The sequence below is a fragment of the Jaculus jaculus genome, chromosome 10 (assembly GCF_020740685.1).
Source record: "Jaculus jaculus isolate mJacJac1 chromosome 10, mJacJac1.mat.Y.cur, whole genome shotgun sequence".
In the NCBI taxonomy this organism is placed as follows: domain Eukaryota; kingdom Metazoa; phylum Chordata; class Mammalia; order Rodentia; family Dipodidae; genus Jaculus; species Jaculus jaculus.
Window position 1 is genome coordinate 59,964,648 of NC_059111.1, and position 19,801 is coordinate 59,984,448.

Here is a 19,801-nt window from a genome sequence, read left to right on the forward strand (position 1 = left end):
GTGTTTATAGTTATGTGCCATTTTCTTATAAATTTTCAGTTTTTGTGTTTTAGAGAAATTTTCTCTTACAAAAACTCTTTTCTTCTCTGAAAATGAGAAACAAACATAATTTTAAAAAAATTAAGTAAGAGTTAGCATAACCCTTTTTCTCATGGCTTTCTTGGCTTGTCCAACAGAAAATTTTGCTTAAAAAAAAAACTCCTATAGTGTTCTTAGAATAGTATAGGCATGATTTTTTAAGGTGAAATCCTATGTCAGTCATACCATACAATTTGTACCTATGTGTCCATGTAAGAGAAACCAATTTTGGTTTTCAAATGGTTTATTACATTGTTATAATACAGACTATACATAAATATAGACAGCTGCATTTCTTGGTTTCAACATATTCTAAGCTAATTATATCTTAAGTAACAATATTTGCTGAATACTACTTACATGTCTAGGGACTTGAAGGATTGATGTCAGGAGAAACATACATTGAGTGAAATGTACTGTATATTATATTTTAGGAGTACCATGGAGGATCACAAATATATTACAGGTATATTAGATGGTGAGGAGTACCACAGAGCATTACAAGTATATTATACATATATTAGATGGTAAGGAGTACCATGGAGTATAGTGAGTGAAATATATAGCATATTAGATGGTGAGCAATGCCATGGAGGGTCAGAAGTATATTAGATGTTGAGGAGTACCATGGAGGTCACAGAGTCAGAGACATGTTCAGAAACTGCCAGGGAAGTGGCTGCTTTACAATTTCAAGGAAGGTCTCCTGAAAAGGTGACATATGATTAAAGCATGTGAGAGAAGTGAAGATAATTTTAAGAGAAGAGCTCTTCAGACAGAGAATACCAAGTGGAAATGAGAGAAAAATTTGAAATGAAGTCTAAGGCCAGAGGAGATCATGGAGGACCTTGACTGTACTATACATCTTTTACCACCTACTTTACATGTATCAGATGGGCTAATTGTATGATAGGATTGGGCACCAGGGTGGAAGTAGGGGCAAGTTAGAAGGCCATTCTAAGACAGATGAAGAAGTGCACTATGAGGAAAACAAACTGACTTCCAAAGAGTCTTCCATTGCAGATCAGAACTTGCTTTTTCTTGGTAAGTTTAACAAAATTGAAGGGATTTTAAGAAATAATCATTAAAATAATGAAAGAGCAATGGTATTCTTTAGCCTGTAGCCTGTGTGTATCCTCTTCTGCTCCCACAGCAGCAGTGACATAAGGTTTATTTACTTCAAATTATCCCTGTAACAATTAGGCAACCATGACTAGCCATACATATAACTGCATTATACACCCAAACATGTATGCCACAGACATATGTGTTGCTCTATATGTGCATGTTACATATAATGAGATGTCTAGCCCATGAAACTCCTACTTTTTCATTTACTCCTATTTTAAGTTCCCTTAAAATACATGGAAAGTGGATCTGTTTCTTATGTGAAGTATGTTGCTCTCTGTTTCTTTCTCCTCACTGCCAAAGCTGAATTTATGTGGCTCACAACTTCTCATTGATTTTTCTTTTCTAAAAATAACACCTTGCTAGCAATTGGTCTGCTTTTTAGAAGTCAGAAAATTAGAGATTTCATGTCTGTATTTGGTAAAAATGTATGCACAAAGCCTCAAATAATACTACATAAAATAGTTTCATACCAAAATAACATGTAGACTCCATGTATGATACATCCATTCATCCCTTAAATATTCCAACAAAAGGGGCATTCAGTCGTGGTTTAATGATGAATTGTTACTGAGGAGGTCAAACAGGAAGACACTTTAAAGTTTGAGGAAGAAAAAACAGTGCCAGACTAGAGGCAATGAAAAGTAATGTAATTTAGAATAAAATAGTTCTATTTTTCAGAATCAAGCAAGGAAACAGGATTTCCAAAGTGATTACATTATTTCTTAGAAAAAGTTAATTGTCCAATGCAGGAGGCTATTTGATTGGAATAACTTTGATAAATATGAGAGGTCTTACACTGAATGGAATAAATACAAAGTATTTACCAGCAGAGTGAAGAGGCAAAGTGGAGAATCATGGTATTATTAGACTTGAAACAGCATAGACACGTACCCCTTGAAGTCAGTATTTACCAAAGGACTTGCTCACACTGAGAGTTTGTAATGGAGAGAACATTTTGTCCTTAAGCTCTTCCTGGTTACAGATGGGAACCCTAAGCCAAATAGGTCCAAGCTTTTAATCCTTATGAGAGAAATAAATTATTTCAGAAAAACAAAGCCATGGTGACCACACCTTGCCTTTTATGTTTTATTTCATTACTTAAGAAAATTTTAACATGTTATCTCATTTAATATTCAGGATAAATCTGAGCTGCTATATTATTATCTTAATGTTGCTATCCCATCTTATAAATAAATTGGGAACTTGAAGGTCAGAAAGATCATGTGGCTTACCCAAAGCCTCAGCCAGTGACATAAATGGCAATCCCAAACTCAAGTCCAGGTCTGCCTGTCACTCCTAAGCATGCTATGCTCAGGTATCTTTAAGAGTGCTCCCTTGTCTGCACAGCTAGGACTCTGAAGGACAATCATCAGGCTCTTCTCAGCTCTGCCTGCCCCATCTTAGAAAGTAACAGTGTCTACCTTCACTCACCCATCTCCTGCTAACTATGAGGACATTCTTAAGCCCTGCTAAACCGTTCTTCCAATGAGTTGTCAATTCCAAAATGCCCATGACTGATGCTGAGTGTGGGCTATGCAATACTTGGGGTAGGAAGTGCTACTTGGATCCTATCCACATCCTGGGTTTTCCCCACATCTTGAAGAAGAAGATGAAAAGCTGTGGAAGCCACAAGAGATATTGATGATTTGGGATGCACTGTGTAAGAAGTCTAGGGAGAAGGCATAATGATGCTATGATGGTCTTGCACAGACCACACCTACAGTGAGGACTGCCTTGGCATGCATCCATCCTTTCCTTACTCTTCAAGAAGGATTCATTGGCAACCCAGACCACAGGCATCTAGAGAAGTTAAGTGATATAACTTATTCTCACATATTCTTCACTGATTTGTTATTTATTTGTACTTGACCTATTTTTTACAATTTGAGTCAGCTAATATCATTAATATAAAAATTCACTCTAACTGTTAAAGCTATAAAGTGATACTTTCATCATTAGAAATATGTTCTCTTCCTCTCATTTGACCTTTATGATTTGCCTCAGGAATTTTTGTCTTGTTTTTGTATTGATAGCAACTGCCGTGATTATAGGTTAGGTATAAGTATACTGCTATGTGATGGTTATAAAAATGACATACCTAATAATTATTATGAAAACCTCTGGTTCTTGAGTCAGATTTTATTATTGACAGTCCTCTATGGTTTACTGACACATGTTTAGGACATTCTGAGCTCTCTCTGAATGTCAGCCACCATCTATATCAGCTTTGCTATCCCTCTGCTCACAGATAAATATCATTGCTGTCACAGGGTGTAAAGTCAGCTAATTACTAAATTTGTGAACTTTTTGAACTTTCTTACTGGAGGCCACTAGTGGCCACAAGCTGGAGTGTGAACACTGAGGCTGCACATCTGTTCCCTCTGTTCCACCGCCAATAGCTTCCACTGTGGCTGAGTGATCTCTCTGTTCCAGGCAGAATTGCAGGTGCCAGAGACACAGCCACAAAGAAAGCAGAAAAACTACATTCCCTGCATAGCTCACAAGCCCAAGAGGGGACAGAGAGTAGACAAATGACAAGTTTCAAATGTGGATAGACAAATATGACTACAGGAAAGCAACAAGAGACAATTTATAGAGCCAGGTCCTTGAATAGCCACAAAGAGGACTGGGGATTGTATTTGAAGTATGAGAGGAACCACTAGAGGAGCTTGAGCAGGGAAGGAAATTGATGTTTTATGTTTTCCAAAGGGCCTGCCTTCTACAAAAAGCCACAGACCTATTTCAGAGCTGGAAAGAGGTTTCATCTCAAGTGTGAACTCCTCTTGACCGGTCCTTTTTGCCTATAGCCCTGGTGTAAGAGATTTCATAAAAGCAATCCCCAAATATCATTACAGTGGTGAGCAGTGACTCCACAGATGTAGGGATTTCTTTTCTTTTATGGCTGTTGCTGACTATGGATTTGATATACTATGTCATGGATGTGGCCAATATGTAAAAGAAAATTAAAAGCAATTGAATCTCTTGTTAATCACTCAAAATTCATTCCTCTACAATAGGCAGATGATGTCTGTGGGAGTTGTAGAAATGTTTGTTTTTTTTTTTAATTAAAAAGGGTTTTTTTGTTTTAATTAGTTTTATACTCCGTGAATACAGTCAAGTTGGTACCATTGTTAGCCTTCTTTCTCCTCCGGCCCCTCCTTGTTGGGGTATATGGGTCATGCATTGTGGGGTTAGCCCTCCATTATGGGTGGGAGGAAATGTCTCTATGTATCATGACCCAATGTGTGGCTCTGACATTCTTTCTGCCCCCTCTTCCACAAATTTCCCTGAGCCATGTTGGATTCATTTTAGGTCTGCTTCAGTGATGAGGTCTTGGGAGCCTCTGTGTCTCTGGATATTTGATTTGGTAGGAGTTGATTATTCTCTGTGTTGATCTCTTTTACCCTGTGCTGGACCCGGTTCACCAAGAAAACAGCATTCATGCTTGTTTTTGCCAATTATTCTTAGTTTCAGCTGGGGCCCTTTTGAGGTATGATGGGGTGGTTCTCTCCTTATGATCTGCATCTATCTGAAAAAGAGAAGCAGATTCTCAGACAGAGAGTAAAGTTAGCACCAGATAAATGGGATAGCCATTTGTTTTTAGACAGAAGTTAATTGGTGTAGGCCCTCTTGTAGCCCACGATTGGTGGTAGCTTGATAATAGAAAGCGGGCTCATTTTTGGATATGGTTCTGACTTGTTTCCCAGCTCCAGCTATGGGTTCCCTTCAACTGAGTGGATCAGTTAGCCAAATCAAGAGCAGTTGGATTCCCACCATGGCTGCGTGCCACTATTGCACTTGTGTGAACATCATGACAGATTACTTGCTGCTAAGTAGGTTAGACCATGAGTTGCTTGGACATATATTGGTCATTTTCTCCCAGTTGCCCATGGAGCACCTTCTGGCACTAGACATGCTGACTGTGTGGCGACTGACTCTCTTCCAGCTTCCAGCCATGTCTTTCCATCTTACATGTCAACTGTATATGGTGTCTTCAGCAATAGGGTCTTACCACTGACCTTTGGTGGGTCATCAAGTACTCAGACAGAAATCTGTCATGTAGAAATGTTTTGATGTAAAGCAGATACTGTCTATTCCTGCCTTCTCTTCATCTGCTTGAAATATTTCCTATCTATGTTCACTAGTAGCATCCAAAGTAATGGAGACTAACGGAATCCCAATAAAGTAGCAGAAAAAATGTAATACATATAAGTTGTAAAGAGGAAGTGAAACTCTTCTAAATGTAGACTTATTTTTTAAAACCCAAAGAATCTTGTTTCACTCTTCCTGCCCCTGAAAATTTTATCACTTTCAGCATGGTAGTTATCCATACCTCACCTCACAAAAGCCAATACAATACAGAATGCAATTTGCCCAAATGAAGACTTCTCAGTGTCTTTAATAATACTCTCCATACCCACACACTTTTTATAGTATGAAAATCCTTGCTACTTCCTAACTTGTATGGTTTGGTTATTGTCCTGTTTAAGAAAAAGTTAGCCAGGCATGATTGCATATGCCTTTAATCCCAGCACGCAGGAGGCAGAGGTAGGAGGACCGCTGTGAGTTTGAGGGCACCCTGAGACTATATAGTAAATTCCAGGTCAGCCTGGGCTAGAGTGGACCCTACCTCAAAAAAAAAAAAAAAAAAATTGAGCATTGAGATCAGAATTCAGAATTAACTGTGGATATAGACAACTCTTATAGTGTTAAAACAGTTTTCCCTTTTTATTATAGAACATTTGACTGCTTTGTTGGAAAGACAGGAGCCAAGACAGGAGAGCCTCAGTACCATAGGCACATTCAAGCCTCTGCTGTGTCAATGCCACTAACGCTCTGATAATCACACAAATGATGTGTGGTGAGGGACAGAAATATGTCCCAATCATGAAGAAAGGAGTCAAGAATCATTATTTATTGAATAATAATCTGGTATCTCCTACTGTGCCTTCTGACTTCTGACTTGTCAGCTACTCCTGCTAAACAAGTGAGCCAACCTCCTCTTTACTGTGGTTTACCACCCACATAAACGATTGTCATGGGGCTTCTTCAAGACAAACACATGAGTATGGAGTAATAATAATTTTGCTGATACACAGGTTAAAGAGAAACAGATTTCCATTATTTCAGATACAAGTACTGTTTTATTCCAAAATATTCATAGAGCAGTAAACTGACTACTCCTGGTTGGTGCATCTGTAGGAACTACTGAAACTCCCTCACTTACACTTGCCCTGGACACAGCATCATCACAGCATGCTTTTGTAGCTTACAAGCAATAATGTCTACAGTGGGTATTGCTAAGAAAGGTCAGGTTTGGTTACATAAACAGATGCTGTGCCTCTGGGGCCAGCACTGTGTATTTATTTATCATCTCTACTGTAAAAAAGAACCAGTGATACTCAGAATGGCAACCCTCACCTTCGTCTAATTCATGAGACTCACAGAATTACTGCTAGGCATGGTGGCACTGTCAAGAGTGGAAACAGAGATCATAGTTTGAATGTAACCTGGGCTACATGGCAAGTTTAAGGCTTGCTTGAACTATATGATCAAGACCAAGTCTCATTAGACAAAGAGCTAGGAATGTGGTTCAGTGGCACAGTCCTTTCCAAGCATGCTGCAGAAGGCTACCTAGGGTTCACTTACCTGTGAAGCCTAAGGACCCTGGTTCGGGGCTCGATTCCCCAGGACCCACTTAGCCAGATGCACAGGGTGGTGCACGTGTCTAAAGTTTGTTTGCAGTGCCTGGAGGCCCTGGTGCACCCATTCTCTTTCTCTCTCTCTCTATCTGCCTCTTTCTCTCTCTGTCTGTCACTTTCAAACAAATAAATAAAAAGAAACAAAAAAATATTTAAAAAACAGATCATGGAATTATAGTATAGGAGTTGAAAATACCAATGTGTTTCTTGTTCTCATTCATTTTCCTGTTGCATCAAAAATAGTTTGGCAAAGATTGTTATCCTCCCTGGTGTACTGTATGTTTTCTAGGTATATGCCTAATTAACTGTACCAGTTGGTCAATTTTTCAAGCATATTTTTATTATGAATCATAGTGATACTAGTGATGGTTAAGTATTGAGTTTTCATAATCAACTCTTGAGATGAATCTTATGGTTATTTGATCTCATACCTTATAAGGTAGCAACTGTGAATTATCCTGATGTGGGAAAACTGAGGGAAGGAACTTTAAGTAATACATCTAAGAACACTAGAACTTGAAAGATGAATGCCCTGTATTTCATATGAATGGTGAGAGAATTGTTGGCATGCAGGTTTTTAACTACCATTGTCTATGCTTTGGTCTTGCTGCTGGCTTTGTATACTTCACAGTAAAAATTCATGTCTCTTACAACTCAGATCCAACCACGTGTCATAACTGTAATGACAGAAAGTGTAGATCCCAAGTCTGGACAGTCTGAAGTTCAAATTCCTGCTTTGACACTTTTGAGTTCTCCTGTATAAAATAGAGGTCATTATACCCTACTCTCAGTAGTATTACAATGAGTAGCAAAGTGAGTTCATATTTGAAAACCACATGAACTATAAATCTAGTTTTTTAAATATCTTGGCCCAAATCCTAACTGGAATATCCACTGTTTAGCTTGGTTTCCCTAATAAATAAAAGAAAGTAAGCCATGCATACCAATTGTCATGAACATTTATGAAAAGGGTTTTCTTCTTTGAGGGTCCTTTAATGTTGGTTTGCATGGTTGGCTGCAGGCTACTTTTGCAACTGTTTTGTGCACTCCTGTACCCAACAGTGCTGGCAGACTGCTGAGCTACAGTAAATATTTGCAGAATGAGTGAGAGAATAGACACTGGTGACTTCCCTCCAAAAATATATTGTCTGTTATATAAACAAATTATTATGATGATTATTTGAAATTTAACCAGGGTTCTTCATGATTGTAGTAATTATAAACTCTTATATAAAACAAGCCATTTCCCTCCAACAAAACAATCCCAAGATAGGCATTTGGTCAGGTGAGAGAGGCGCCCTCTGGAATGGCCTCAATCCTTTTCTTAAATTCTGGCTTCTTTCCTATGAGCTTTGTAAGAGTAAATACATATATTAAAAATAGATTAAAACTGTAAATTCTAAATGTGAGTAGTTGGATAATTTCTGGGACTCACTTATAAAGAACTTCTATCACTATATGTTGTATTTTTGACAAACTTATCTTTATGTCAGCTTATTAACTAATGCTCATTTGATGACAGTAATATGTTATATAATATCAAGTATATATTTTAAATGCACTAAGATTTGAGAGTTTTTATGATCACCCTATTGTTAACCCTACTTTTCACCCACTCCCAAGAGAAAAATATCCACACCATCTTTGACAGTCTGTGCACATACTTGGGGTTTTTCTTATTGGTTGATTTGTTGGTATGTTCTCATGTTATTGAAGTTAAAGACACAGCAGTATCTTAGAAGAGAAGAGAGCCATAAGGATAGAATTTAAAATTAACTTCTTGGAATATCCAGTTTATACCTATAAGAAAATGCATAAAATCCAATTCAGGCTTTATTTTCATGAGGATTACAATTTGCTTTTCCAGAGCCTCAAGCCATGTCAAATCAAACTCTCTTAAGTAAGAATAGTTTACAGTATGTAGCACTGTTCTCCATTTGTCATGTGGAATGTCAAGGAATTGCAGGGCACAGGGACTGGGCTTAAGGGAAAACCTTTCTAGCCTTCTGCCTCTAGCTCCTGTAGCCTAGCAAGTGATTTCCTCTTGAAGGCTCTTCTCCCTGGTCTCCTGCTGCGTTCTGATCCTCCTCTGCAATGTCTCTGCAAGAAGAGAAGGTGAAAGTCAGCCTGCAGGTTTAAATTAATTGCAGTCCTCAGCGATGCTATGAGTTAGCCAATGCTTTAAATAATAGCACTCTAAACTAGTTTAAGCATAATTGGAAACAGAAAATTGACATTAAAGTAGTGAGTGAGAGTACACTTAGCTGAAGGTGAGTAGTATAAAATATTCATATGCAAATGTTCAGATAATCTGATAAAGTTATTCACAGACAGCTGGCTATTTTTTGAAATATATTTTTTCCCAATTTGGGTCACTAATTTAAACATCATGTTGCTTTCATTATGATGAAACATTCCTTTATCCAGTGAAGTTGTTTTTAAAATATAATCTTTTAGTCTAATTATAAGTGCCATGCTCATTGCAGAAAACATTATAAATATGTCCACCCACTTAAGACTGCACTTTAGCAGTGACAATATGAAAATGTTGAGTGCAAAGAATCCTGAGTGTTCCTGGAGCTAGCTACAGATGTCTGAACTTAACTTGCCTTCATATGGAAAAGAAACACATGTGTCAGTCATTCTTTAGCCTTTTTACTTTAGGTGTGGGGGGGGGAGGAGCTGTATCTGTATCCATTTCTCAACCTGTCTCCATAATTCTGTAGTTATATGCCTGCATTACTGAACTCTAACCAGTTCTATGTGCCCCTGCACAGTGTATTGCCTTGCATCCAGGCAGGTTCCCAAATAATGTTGACTAAAGGAATTAAGATTTTATGCAAATACTGATGGAAGCCAAACCTGAGAGTGAGACTCCAGTCTTACTGTTTTCACTCTCATATAGCATACCTGATGATCAATTTTGTCTTCTGTGCACAGCCAAAATGACATATTGTATTTCTAAAAAAAAATCAATTAAATTAGCAGATCCTATCAAGCTTTAAATAGAAGCAATTCTTAGAACTATTTATGTGTGGTCATTAATTGGTAAGAATAATAATTTACTTGTTAATGCAAGATTGCATTACTTTTACCTGTAATAGAATTCTGGTTCATCCTGAAATCGTAGAAAATTATTTAAATTGCCTTGCAGGGAGTACAAAATTAAGAGAATCAAATTTGTCATACAAGGACATTTGATGCAATTAATCTTTAAAAATCTGTTTTTTAATATCAGACTTGAGATAATATTTTTAAAACATTAGAAAAGCACTATGATTCATGTTTCTCCTTTCCTTGTCATTCCATCCTCAATCATAAAATATGATTCTAATATCTTTTCTGTACTAATAATGGCTAAATTCTGTTATATCTAATAATGCTGCCCAGTAGAGAATAAATTAAAAAATTATACATTCTTTTGAAACCTATAAACACTATCTGCTAAGGTGTACTGTTGCCCATGTATTTATAAGAATGGATGTCTGTAATGGAGCTATACTTGGTTCATACACCCTGCATAAGATCTAGTTCATGCTCTCACTGCTCCCCCTCTGTGCCTTACACACTATGAAATATTTTGTTAGTTACCCCTACTTGAATAATACTCTGAAACTCCATGAGCACTCCATTTTAAGTACCTTTAGAGTTCTCACAGAAAGATTAATTTATTCTCAGAGTACTATTTGAGTCATGCATCGAATTCCGCACCTTTAAAACCTAGAAAAGAAAAAACACTAAGTGCATTGTCAGTCATCCTTGACTTCTGCCTTTGTAGGGAACCCCCAACTCGTGCATCAGTAATCCTTCCTTTTCTTCACATCTATACATTTTTAGGGTCTGAATCCCTTTCTCAATGCATTCACCATATTGCAAGTCATGTGGTCTTACTCCTAGACAATTGTAGTAACCCTTAATTGGTCTCCTGCATCCAGCCTTGCCTTCTACTATGTATTCTGTAAATGAAAGAATTAGTTCCTAGAGTGATCTTTAAAAGAAAAAAGCATTGATCAGATCTTCCCTCCTGCCTCCTATCCAGGATTCTTTACTCTAGCCACCATCCTGGCCTCTAGCATAGCCCAGTCTTATACACACAATGTACACACAATTCCAAAAGGCCAGATCCCTGCATGAAGGAGTCTTTTTAGCTTGTTTCTTTCATGTATCCTCAGTCACAAGAAGTTTACCTGACTTGCAGTAGTTGTACAAAGACAGTAGTTGAGTGAGTGGATGGATGGATGAGACGGACAGATGGATAGATGGATGGATAAACAAATGTATGAATCATTGCAGTGTTTTCAGGCACTCTACTTCAGTAACTTCTGGTGTAGAGCTAGGAAACTGTATTTTTTAAGTTTATTTTTTGTTCTTCTAAACAATGTATACTGTAACAAAAACAATATAGATCATGTTGACGTGCTCTATTAAAAGGTTATAAATACAAGCACACAACACTGATGTGGGAAATCAACTAATATTATGCTATATTAAGCCTACTTAATATAAATAACAAGAAATGAGTTTATGTACAAAAAGAAATTGTGTAATGTTACTGAAGGATATATATAGAAACACTGTCTTAGACAAAAAATGATGATGCTTTTTTGATAAATAGATATTCTAATGGAATTCCAACCACATTTCCATTGGGAACTTAGTGTGATGGACAATGTTTTGTTTTTGTTTTTGTTATTGTTGTTGGAGATAGGGTCTCCCTGTAGCCAGGCTGACCTGGAATTCACTATACGGCCTCAGGGTGGCCTCAAACTAATGGTGATCCTCCTACCTCTGCCTCCTGAGTGCTGGGATTAAAGGTGTGCGCCACCACACCAGGCCGACTATGTTGTTTTAAGTTGGTCTCCCCTCATCACCTAACCTCCATTTTCCTTCTCACATTTGTCACTCCACAGTGCATTTCTTTGACTTTGCTCTAACACCACCTTCTAAAACCATTTGTTCATTTTCTTGGTGTTGAACAGGCAGAGTTGGTGGTTTTATTGTTTTTATTCTTTTTCTTGAACTACATGAAAGACAAGCTTCTGGGAGAAGAACATTTTCTGTTTTGCTCATGTCTACCTTCTTAACATTACAATAATCTATATGTGAACTTGCTGAATTAAGAAATGGTCAAGTGACTAGGAAAAAAGATAGTTGTTGGTAAAGGGATTACCTTGCAAGCATGAAGACCTGAGTTTGATCCTCAAAAATAAAGCAGGCTTGGTGCATACACTTTTAATCTTCATAGGCAAAGCAGCATGTCTCACATGACAAGCATGTCAATATTCTCCTATAAAGCTCCATAGAATTTGGAGATTAGAATTTTATTCCTGTTTTCAATTCAATTAAAGTTTAGTTATTCTAAGAAATAATTACTGAGAAAACTACATTATGAAATGAATCATTCTAAGCAAATGAAAGCAATGTTTCAGAGTTATGGACTTCTGCTTTGACTTTGTACATAGCCCAATCTGTAGGATAAGACCGTGCTATGGCTAAGCCTAACCGTAAATTGAAAGTTGACTCCTTTCCATGGTGAGTTTTGCCAGGCATGGTGGCACACTCTTATAATTCCAGCTTTCAGGAGGCACAGGAAAGAAGAGTGCTATAATCTCAAGGCCATCCTAGTCCACATGGTATGTTACAGGTCAGCCAGGCCTACATGAGATCCTGTCTCAAAAGAAAGTGTTCTATTAAAAGTTGTTTTCTTCAACAGTCTTGAAACATATATTCATACCAACATTGCTTATCATTTTTCTTCTCTTTTATTTCAGAACGCTTTACCCTGTACAGCTCTAAAAACCTCAGACAAGCATGGAATAAGTAAGTCTTTATGCAGATTTTGTTCATGTTCTTTCTCTCTCTTAATGATATTTTTTCATTCTTTCATGCTGTTATCCATACATTCCTTTAGCTATTAAACCATAAATAAACTCTATCAGTGTGCCAGTCAGCATTTTTAACCTAAACAGAACAACCAATGTGACATTTTCCAAAGACTGTAAATTTTTGAACTCACTATGGTTCATCTTCTTGTAACTAAGTTCCAGGAAATATTTTAATGCTGGCAAAACAACATTTGCACAATATAATGACTGATTTTCTAATAAATGGCATTGGTGGCAGTTAGATAAAATGATGGTTTCATTTTTTTCAATTTACCCACATTTCTCACTAAATTTCATTATAAAGCTATGAATATTTACTGCTTGAGCCATATATACTTTTTTTCATTTCTTTCCTTTCATCTGATCTTTTTCTAACAGTTTTATTGGTGTGAAAATTTCGCAAATATTAAGACCTGGGTCTTGCAAATCAAACAAGGGTTCTTACTGCCATCCAGCATGGGAAGCAGGGCTTATTAATCATTCCCTTTGGGCTATGGGCATCACATTTCAAGCACCATAATGAAGAAAATATAGTTGACTTTTTGAAGTAAACTAGCTTTTGTTTTAATATCTTCTGATATAACATTGGTTTTGTATGAGGTGTTTAGTATAATAGTCTCACATTTTATATTGTGACATTCTTAATTTTGGACGCCATCACTTATGATGATAAAAAATAAGAAACAAAGAGATTTTATATTAAAATGATTTTAATCAATGTTTTCAGGGATGGTGGGCAGCTGATTGATTGTAAGGAATTCTTGGAATAAATATATTACATTCTGTGGTCATATGAGGGATTTGGCCATATTTTAGTTAAATCTGTATTTGGCTGGTCTTGAAATCCTAATCCTCCTGCATCTGCGTCTTCAGCAATTTCCTACCAGTGTGCCACTACAACCAGCAAATATGTATTTGGAAGAACGTATTGATGTAATCATTTTTAACTAACATAAAGCTTTTATAGAAAGTAGTGTATGAAGTTCTTTTCATTATTAATGTAATACATTGTACAAAGTGATAGATTTCATAATGACATTTTCATTCAATTTTATCATGTACTTTGTATTTATCCACACTGCTCTCTCCTATTCCTTGCTTCTCCATTCTTGGTAGTCCTCTTCCTCATCTCAAATTGTTCCTCTTCTGCTTTCATGGTGTGTCTCTCCCTCTGTCTCTCTTTCTCTCTCTCTTTCTCTCCCTCCCTCTCTCTCTCTCTCTCTCTCTCTCTCTGTGTGTGTGTGTGTGTATGATCTAGATTTTGTATATGAGACAAAACATTTGATATTTGTCTTCCCAAATCTGGGTTGTTTTGCTTAATATGATCACCTCTGTTATAACTCTTCCTTCAAAAGACAATTTCATTCTTCTTTATGGCTGAATAAAGCTCACTGAGCATGTATACCACATTTTCATTATCTGATGGTGAGTGTCTACACGTGTTCTGTAACTTTGCTAATGTGAGTAGTGCCTCATTAAACATGGATGAACAAGCCTCTCAGTGGAATGCTGATGTAGACTCCTGAGTTATAGTCCCAGGAGTGATATAGCTGGGCCACATGTTAGGTGCTTTTTAAAAAGTAATTTACTTATTAGAGAGAGAGATAACAGGCATGCCAGGGCCTCTAGCCTCTGCAAACAAACTCCAGATGCATGCACTATTGTGTGCATCTGACTTTTATGTGTGTACTGGGCAATTGAATCTGGGTCCTTAGGCTTTACAGGCAAGCACCTTAACCATTGAGCCATATCTCCAACCCATAGGTGCTTTTGCCACTTACAAAGTCACTTTTAAACCTATAAGGTATAGAATCTCCCCCTGGGACACATATGTCCTGTATACTGTGTTCCAAGTGTACTCTTCATCTTTTACCAATCCACTGACTCCTGGACTAACTCATTTACTAAGAGTTTTAGTACCCAGGGTACATACACTAGTGAGCCCCCACCAGAGTTTATCAAACATATTCCTGCCTTATGACCATTCAATATTTTGTCCTCCAAGATAAAGCCATACTAGATAAAGCAGTTGAATTTTTAGCCATATATTTGAAGTAGCAGGAAAATTTTATAAATTGTATATAGCTATTGTATGTATGGCTGTGAGAAACAGATTATTAGAATTCTAGTTTTTTGGAATTAGAATTGTGAGTCATTTAATAAGCTGAGTCCACTTCCAGCATACTTGGACAATGGTTTAGGGAAACCATTAAAAGCTAAGCTACAGATAAGCTTTTTAAACCATGAATGTGACTTGTGTAGGATCTTGCTTTTAGTTACCTATAACTCGCATTTTTTGTTGCCTTAAAAGCTAATTTCAGGAATGTTCAATATTAAAATCATTACAAAATGTTATGAAATTTTACTTTTGTTTGAGATAGGATCTTGCTGTAGCCCAGGCTGACCTGGAATTCGCTGTGTAGTCTCAGGGTAGCTTTGAACTCATAGTGATCTTCCTACCTCTGCCTCCCGAGTGCTGGGATTAAAGGCATATGCCACTACACTGGGCTCACTTAATGGTTATATCAGTGGTAGGTGCTAAATTTTTAGAGCTAAATGAAAGCCTTTAGTGGATTCAAACTTAGTGAAATTTAGAGAACTAAGAATCCAGGGACATTAATTATACTTTTGATTCTTCTTCCTCATGTACCTGGTAACCAAGACTGACGTTCTGAACCATCCTACTTTTAGTCTGCATTAGGAAGAACTGCATTAAGGTCTCTTCAGTGTTCATTTTCTCCACTGCCGTTACTAATTTGCTTATCTGTACCACAATTACTAAGCTGAAGCAATTGTTAACATTGCTTGTACCATGGTAATAGATTCAAAATAATTTGCAAGAACTAATTTGAATTCAATTTAGATGGCTAATATAAGATGTGTGAGTCCAAATAAAAAAGTCAGTTACTATCAAAATTAAGTAGCAATGCCTTTAAAAACATGCATTAACCAACCTGTTAAAGCTAGTGGAGGTATTAATCTGCCCAAGTGTAGGAATTTTGAAAAGAATGCCTTCTATCACTAAATAGCTATCACGAGTGCCTGGTGCCTTTGGGCAACACATCTGTCCTGGGTAACACCCATGCAATTCCCTGCTGACTTCATTTATAGTAGTAGCTATGGGCATCATTTTATCTTTTGAATGATTTTTTAATATTCTGAGAAAAACAAAGCAATGATGGAGAAAAGTATCAAGAGCCAGCTGATACCCAAACTGAAAACATAATATTACGAAAAAATCTTTATTAGAAAATTGAGAATAACAAATTTGCATCAGTAACAAAAGGAAAGCCCCTTTATTCCCTTATCCTGGAAGTGTATGAGCCATGTGGCTTTTCCTGCATCAAGGGGATTTGTGCTAGATGGAGACAAACCTTAATTTTGTAAAAATATGGACTGCCTTCAAAACATTCTATCTTGTTTCATTGGCATTACAAAGGCCCTCCCTATTTCTCTTCCAAATTTCTCTATTTATAGTTGTCTGACATTGGCATGTATGTGCAATCCACCAAGAATTTTAGCCACTTAAAAGATCTTTTATTATTTTGGCTGGAGAAGAAGCCTGAGTATAGACTCTCCAGCAAAATGCAGGGTAAGATTCCAGGAACACATTTGCTTGTTTTGGAACTTTTTAACAGCTGAACAATTTGGGAGGTTTGAAATTATTGAAATGAGAACTAAGGAGAAACCACTAAGCTACTGAAGACATATCTGGAAAACATAACCTTTAGCAGGGAAAGCAAAGGCCATGCACAAACTTTGGATGGGAGCAGTTTAGCTTTTTCCTACTTCTTATCCTCACACTTTAGCTCAGCAATACTTGTTAAAGTGTAGCTACATTTCTCCAAAGAGCATATGTAAGTCATATTCAGATGTGCAGTAAATACAAAAACAATAATGATTAGTTACTACAAAAACAGAAATGCAAACATGTTTCTGTTGCAGCTCAATGTATCACCAGTCACAAGCCCTCCCTAGTTTGGAAGATTTAGAAATATTTTCTAACTTCATGTTCTTGAACATTTCTTGAATATTTTATCTGACTCTATGTTTAACTTCAGAATGTATCTTAAGGATAATGTGCAAGATAGTTGTGTTACATATGTACAAAGCATAATGGAGTTAAGCTAATATTTAGAGGAATGATCTTTGTGTATTTGTTAGAGAAACGTTTTCTTTTCGTTATATCTAATGTGTGATATTAAGATTTAAGTTGTAACCTAAAGAAACTGAAAGATTCTCTTTTCCACTTTTTCCCTTTTGTTCTAAGTTGATATAAAATTATCTAACAAACCAATGCACTGCAAAGTAGGTTAGAGCTTTCCATTTCCTTGCAGTTTAGAACTGTGATGGATGTAAGTCCACTGCTGGGACACTAGGGGGAACAGTTGAGTCAAGCCAGATTTTGAAATCCTTTTTTCTTGACTTTCACATTTTCTTCACTTTCAAATCTTCACTGTTGATTATTTTTGTTATAATTCTATTTACTTCAAAGTAGCAGTTTTAATTTATTTAGTGCCTAGGGACCACTTTTCATAATGTTTTCAAAGAAGTTATTCTCTGCATCATTGATGTACTTTGAGGGTGTGGTTTTTTCTGACATGTTGAAATCCAGCCTCTTTTCTCAAGGATGGGTGGTGGGTGCCAGCTGCCTGCCTTGGTACATTCTGCAGCAGCAGAAGGCGATGTGGGGTGTGGCTCATCATCGCATTCAGTTCCCTTGAAAATATTTTATAAAATTTTGTCTGTTCTTGATTATCTGAGCAGTTTCATGCTATGCATGTACCATAACCAACCAATTGCCTATAAGAAACATGCAAGATAATGTATTTATAGCCATTGTTACAAGTTTATAATGTCTTTTTCTCTCTTGGTTTATATGTATGTTATATAATATTCAAAAAATAATTTCCTGAATGAGAAAAGTATACAAAATGTAAAATCTACACTTTGACAACTGATAATTGCCCATTGTTTTGCAGTACTTTATTATATTGGTTGTCTTGTCTTTATCGGGGTTTCAGTTAGCTAATGAACTAGTCACTTCTGGGTTTTAGTTGGGATTTTATATAGCTTGAATTTTAATTCTTTGTTGTTTTGGTGTTGCTATTAACCCATAGCATTATTTTCATAATACCAGCCTAAAGAAAGAGAATGAATCATTAGTTCAGATTCTGAAAGTATGATGTGGGTATGGTGTAATGCATGCCAATAACTTCCTTGCCACCTAAGAGAAGAGTTATAGAAAATTGCAGTTTGGCTCCTGAAAGGAAAAGAAGGCAGACCTAAAATAAGAGAAGCTTTCTAGAGCCTGTCAAGCCCTAGAGAGCCAAAAACAAGGCAGGACTGAAGTCTATCCAAACATACATGCTTCTGAAGTTCTTTGGAGAAAGTTTCAAAGAGGACAAAGATTAGAAATATCTAGCAGATTTGGCAAAAGCCTGATCACTAATAGTAGCAACAGGGTAAATGTGAAAAAGCACTAGAGGCAAGTAAATGATCAATGCAGGTAAAAAAGTCTGACTTAGAATGCTCCAGTGAATCTTGTGAGAAGAGTCAATGTTATGTTTTAAACTCCTAATATTTGATTCATGTAGACTTTCAAATAATCTAGTTTCATTTTATTCTTACCTTAGCTTTGGGTAGACACATCTGTTCTGACACTAATAAAATTTCTATCTGAATTTACTCAGCAGAATGACCTGGATAGAATAGAAACCTGGTTCTTTCCTCCCCGGGGAAAGCATGTTTGCAGCAGACTAAACACATACACACACACCACCACCACCACCACCACCACCACCACCACCACCAGTCCATCTCTTCCTGCAATACTGTGAAAAATTACCCATTGTGGAACAAAGGCTAGGTTTATGACAACATAAGTGGCAGGCCTGCCAACTACACACACACACACACACACACACACACACACACACACACACACACCGCTAGTGAGATATTGCCTGACCCGTAAGCCCTCACTGCCATAGGGACTTATCCCCTATCATTTTGTGTCATTGCGTATTTGCTTCTCTCTCTCTCTCTCTCTCTCTCTCTCTCTCTCTCTCTCTCTCTCTCTCTCTCTCTCATTTGTTGCAAAAATTTGCTGTCATTATAAATGCTTAGTGGTGGCCAAGGGCAGGTCTCATGCTGTTTGTGATCTGTCAGGCAACAGGTTTTTGTTCTTCTGATGGACAGAAAATATGCGTCTTCTCTCCTACTAATTGGCAATCTGTGCCAGGCTTGGAAGTTGGCAACAGCCATTGTTTTTCATGCCTTCAGATTATGTGTTGGACTCTTCATCCAAAAGTACACATGCTTTCTGGTGTGGCTAATACCTTCCTTTTGCCAGGCAGCTCATTAAAGAGGAAAGCCCAGAGATACTTCCTGGAGTGACCCAGAACTTGGGGCAGGTAGGCAATGTTTTCCCACAGGAAGAGGAAGGAAGTGGCTTCCTTGAATTGCTCTCTAGAATGACTATAATGGGGAGGACTGAAGTCCTGCCTCTGCCAACATGAGATCACTATCTGTAGCATTTGATGGCCACAATAAGTGATTGTGACTTTGTTAATACAGGGCACAGGGCAGACATCTAGAGAGCTCAGCTGGTTGTTTTGCTCTGGGTCTGTTGCAGTTAGCTTCTTGTTGCTGACACAAAGCACCCAACCAAAAGCAGCTGATTAGAGGAAAGGGTTTATTTTGGTTTATAGACTTAAGGGGAAGCTCCATGATGGCAGGGGAAAATATGGATATGACCTCTTGGCCAACATCAGGTGGACAACAGAAAGAATGTGCCAAACACTGGCAAGGAGGAGCTGGCTAGAACGCCTGTAAGTCCACCCCCATTAACACACCTCCAGTTGGCTCCAATTCCCAAATTGCCACCATCTGGGGACCCAGCATTCAGAATGTGTGAGTTTATGGGGACACCTAATTCAAGCCACCACAGGGTCTCAGAAGGCAGTTGATGTGTGGCTTGCCTGGGCTCTGACATGGAGGTTCTGG

General features: G+C 37.4%; 1 protein-coding gene across 2 annotated transcripts in view; it reads left to right on the forward strand.

Moving 5' to 3' along the window:
- Cdk14 (cyclin dependent kinase 14) overlaps positions 1–19,801 on the forward strand; it is a 707,419-nt gene that overhangs the window by 548,543 nt on the left and 139,075 nt on the right. For both annotated transcript variants that reach the window (XM_045161059.1, XM_045161060.1), the window contains one exon: positions 12,680–12,728. In XM_045161059.1, coding sequence (XP_045016994.1) covers positions 12,680–12,728 — 49 coding nt within the window. The remainder of the gene's footprint in view (positions 1–12,679; positions 12,729–19,801) is intronic.